At 47.2% G+C, this 4,920-nt stretch overlaps 1 protein-coding gene across 1 annotated transcript in view; it reads right to left on the bottom strand.

Moving 5' to 3' along the window:
• Positions 1 to 728: 728 nt before the first annotated feature.
• The window catches only part of LOC112452263, a gene marked incomplete at its 3' end in the record, with an annotated part of 17,196 nt that continues 13,004 nt past the window's right edge, over positions 729 to 4,920 (bottom strand). The window contains exon 5 of the mRNA XM_025012383.1: positions 729 to 992. Within this exon, the coding sequence (XP_024868151.1) occupies positions 729 to 992 (264 nt within the window). The remainder of the gene's footprint in view (positions 993 to 4,920) is intronic.

The raw sequence follows: 4,920 nt of genomic DNA on the forward strand, positions 1-4,920 counted from the left end.
GTTCGTAATTTCGCAACGTTGTCGCAAAGACGTGACGGAACTTAGGAAAATGCGACTTCTTCTTCTATCTATGCTGTGGAACGTCCCCTTTCCCAATATCACGCGCGACCGATTTCGCAACGCAAGCATGACTCGATTTATCACGGAACAGAGGGTTCCGCTTGTCGGGGTCTAATATAGGTGCATTCCATCCAACTTCCCAGCCTCGCTGGCGATCGATCTCGCAACGAGACCAGGACGCGACTCCTCGTCGACGACCACCGAGACCGACCTGGAATTCTCGCGATTTCGCGCGCGGTTCTTCTCGGCTGGTCCACGTCGCATCGTTCGTCGCATGACGATACCAGACGATACCGAACGATAAACCCTACGTTATAAAGGTTACGCCAGCAGCGGGACCACTCACCTTAACGAAATGCAGGTTCTCCTTGTCGAGGAGGAACTCCATGGACTTGTGGGGCCGCTGGTGGATGGCGGACGTTGCGGCGGACGCGACGTCGTCGCGGGGGCTCCTGTGCGTAACGCCGACGGGCGACTGGGGTACGTGGAGGGCGTGCTCGGGCCGCGGCCGCGGCGCCGCCGCCGAGGTGTGGTTGAGGTCGAGCAGGCTGCGGGTCTTCTTACCACCGGCGCCGGCGGTGGCAGCGGCGGCGGCGGCGGCGGCGGTGGCAGCGGCGGCGGCGGTGGCGGCGGCGGCAGCGGAGACAGCGGTCGGGCCAGCGGTGTACGTCGTGCCGTTGTAGCTCGTGCTGATCACCGCCTCGTCGAGGTCGGTCTCCAGTAGGCCGACCGGGCGCTCCTGGGCGGCCTGCATCGCGCGGGCCTTCGCCATCTCGATCGCCGCCGGGTTACCAAGGTCCGTGGCGGCGCGTCGGCGCGACGCCGACGCCGACGCCGACGCCGACGCTCGCGTCGACATGCCCAGAGCGGCGACGCGTGGCGGTTGCGGTGGCAGGGGCGGCTTGCTGGACACTGGTGCCCTCCCGTTGCTGCTGCAACAATGAACAGATAGATACTCTTCGAGATAGTCGACTTGATCGGTGGTTGAGGAGGTAAAGGGAAGCTTTAGCGATAACGCGGGTAGTTTGACTTAATACGAACTGCCGATCGGAAATTTCGCCGCGCCACGACCAGGATCGCGAATCTAGGAAGAAGCTGAAGAGCGGAAGAACGGAAGAGCTTGGTACATGATGGGCGAACGAAACCAGTCAGCGAACACGACTGGTCTTGCACAACGTCGCGCGCCACACCGATGTTACGCGGGATAATTGGATATCGGTGGATTACATCAGTTTTATAAGAGTATAACCTTGATATGTGCATTTTGGTGGGGAAGCTCGTGAACTGATGTTACGTGTTGCAATTTTATGATAACTTAACTCATAATGAAAATCTATAAATCTCTGCGGAGTAACGCATTTCGTACATTTCTCACCCCAACTCTCGAATTCCACGCGTGACACAAGAAAATAAAGATCCCTTTTTTATTCATGACTTGTTCGTTCGTCGCAATTAAAGACCGTTTTTTTTCGCGTACTTTACCGCGGCTCTCATGGAGGATAATTGGTTCATTAAACTGACGCATTATCCGACCACGTTAAAAGCAAGTCATGCTGCACGAGGCTCATATATAGCATCACAGTTCAGATTAGTGGTGCCGAACGAGAGCGTTTTTGTTCCGTGAACACGACGCTATTGTGACGCGATAATTGGAAATTGGCGCTCAAGCATATTTTACGCTGTCGCAACATCATCGGCTTTCGATAGCGGACAGTTGGCGGCTGAGTGATGTGCCCTCTTTTTTTTTTGGTCATCCTCTTGACCGAAATCGGGGATATTAACCCCTCGCCTTCGGTATCCCGCTTAATCTAATTATTGCTCCGACGAGGCTGATATATCATTATCTGATTGAAACATCATGAAAGGTTGATACATCGTAGAAAGCTAATCGCAGTAAATTTGCCAACAAGTATATATCCTTAACTTTGTGTTATTAAAATATCAATTTTATAAGGTTGACCGTCGACCACTACTTTTGAAACATTAATCATGAATTAAAGATCGTTGTGATTACAACAACTTTTACACGCGATAAATTACATTCGACTTTCGCTTTTCCACTTCCGATTTATGGAGTCCGGATTCGCGAGAGACAGTGGTCGCTTTATTGAGTCTGCTATACGGCGGACATGCGGCGTACCGATAAAAGCACGACTATATATCTCGGCGAAGGGAGCGACAGTCATTAATGAGACACTTTCTATCCGCCATCCGCCGTGAGTACAGCCTCCTAGATAAGAAGCTGGATACAGCGAGCTACTATTCCGAGCTCCTCGAGATCTCGTTATATTACGAACGAGCACGAGGCTGCGATCTCTGTTGTGAAGCTGTCAGGCGGCTGTAATCTGTTACAGCCGGATGATCTTTGACCGCGAGTTTTACGCGATTACAGAATAATCAGCACCAAGCTCGTTTTAGTATGCCCGTTTAGAAGTATAATTCGATTATGAGTTTGATTAACGAGTTGTTGCGAATTAAGTTCGCCTGGAGTACATTATAAAGTATCTATATACGTGCAATGTGCGAAGAGTGCCCCAGATCCATCGTATCTTTCCTATCCGAAGTGTGACACTTGAGAATTGAGTTACACCATCGAGCCTCATTAATAATAAGAGTTATAATCTTCAGGAGAGCCGAGACGACTCGCGAAGCGAGACGCAAACGAACTTACGATACGGAAGCCTCATTCACACGTGATCCAACGACGCGTTGCAACGCAGTCGTCGGTTTTATTATCGCCGCATAGCGTGAGATCACGTTTATAATCATGTTTATAACGCGGCCCACAACGATGGGGAATCATCGGTTTCTAAAATTAGTATACGACCGATCGTAAAAACAGTGACGGATTTCTGGGCTCCGAGAACGAGCTGAGAACTCGTGCCCCCCCCCGGGCGATATACTTTCCCGATTTCGGCAGATGTCGACGCTTAGCCTGATATCGAAGCCGCAGTAACGATGTCTAATATACGGACAAGTAAACAAAATAAAAGAGTTAGTAACATTCCACGCGAACAGCAGGCAATGACGCTCGAAAAAGAAAATTATACACAAGACGTCGTGCTTTTATCGACATTAATTGGTACTAATAAGATTTGGTATTTCTCGTGAGTTATATTATAAAATAAATTGCAATGAAGCGTCGGGTTTAGCGGAGGTTTAATCCGCGCGAGACGCGGCCTTGCGATACGACGTAATAACCCGTCCCGACGACGACGGAACGCAGCTGGAAGCCGCGCTGGAATGAGCGCGGGAGCGAGCTTAATTGCGCCGTCGTTAAAGAGTCAGCTAAATGGTAGTGTTTGTTGCGTTTTCAAGGCGGCGGAATAAAGGGGAGAGGGCAAATATAGGCGGGCACGGAAAAAAAACCCGGGATAAAGATAAGAGGCGGAACTGGAGAACACTGCTGGTCCTTTTACGCGACGACGAGAAGAAGGGAGCAAAAAGTCCGAGGAGGGGACAGAAACCCTGCGATTAAAAGTCCCGAACGTGACGTTGAACCCGTCTCCGTACGCGACTTCCGGACTCTCTCGAACCGGAATGGAATAAGATTAATATAAGTTGATTCTCTGACCGGCACTATACACCTACACACGTGCAAGGTGTATATTTGCAAGGTGTATATTTAACTGCGGCATGAGACGAGCGAGCGAGCCTCGAGTTTGCGTCGCAACTATAAGTCGAGGTATTTAGGGATAGCGAAATATTTTTGTCATTCTCGTTAAATATTTTGAAAGACTAGAAAATAAAAGAAAAAGATAATTAAAAAACTAAAATAAATTATCAATTCCAGTCATTTTCCGTTTTTTTTTTTCAATTAAAATCATAAAAAAATATTATTTGAAAGTTAAACAAAAAAATAATTAAATATAATTAAATAACGACATAACTCCTGTCGGTTTAATTGCGCGACATATGATAAATTACGAATAAAAAAGTGGTTACATAAGTTAATACCGAGCAGCCGGATGCTGGAAAATTATGAATTTTCTAAAGAAAAATTCACCGACTGGACGTTGCGCGATATTTTGCATACTTTTGCATAACTAACTTCAATTATATATATCCTCGCATCCTCGCCAGAGAAGCTCGACTCGCAGACTCCAGCTCCGCTTGCGAAAACTCGAATGGCGGCGGCATCCTAAATTACATCCCGCAGCTTACGACGATGATTCATCGTCCCTAAACGCGAGCGAACGGGCGTGGGATACCGGCCGCATTCTGTTTAACATCTCGTCAAACAAACCGAGAAACGCAGCCGCCGAAAATCTCCGGCGTAGCGTAAATGAGGTAATCGTTCGTCGAAGTGTGTTACAAGAACGAAGAAATAAAATTCGAAATAGAAGTCCGTTATGCAAGCTCATGAAAAAAAGATGTCATAAATCGAAGATGGTTACACAATCTTTAAATAAATTATAAATAAACATTAACAAATCAATATTACCGAGTTGCAATACTTGAGGAACCGTTGACAGGATGATTATAAATCAATAGATCTTAATTTATGAGTTTATTATAATAGTCATCAATTATTTACGAGGCGAAAGCTACTGACAAAAAATACGTGAAAAGAATTTTCGAGAATTAATCTTAACTTAAACAAATAATTTTTAGAAATATTCTCTACACAATCTAATAAAACGCATAATGTTCGCGTTTTGCGTGCAAATCAGAAGTCAATTGAACGTGCCGACGAAAAGACAGCGAAGCTGTTTCGCGTGTGGAAAATACAAGCCGCTCTCCTCTTTCTTCTCGATGAAACTTTTTCGGCGCAGCACGAATCGAAACGAAAGACGCTGCTTCGGCGAAATCTAACGCGATAAAGCAAATGTTTGTTAAAGCCGAAGGAGGGCAGAGGGA

Source organism: Temnothorax curvispinosus, unplaced genomic scaffold (assembly GCF_003070985.1).
Source record: "Temnothorax curvispinosus isolate PA1 unplaced genomic scaffold, ASM307098v1 QBEX01003147.1, whole genome shotgun sequence".
Taxonomy (NCBI): Eukaryota; Metazoa; Arthropoda; class Insecta; order Hymenoptera; family Formicidae; genus Temnothorax; species Temnothorax curvispinosus.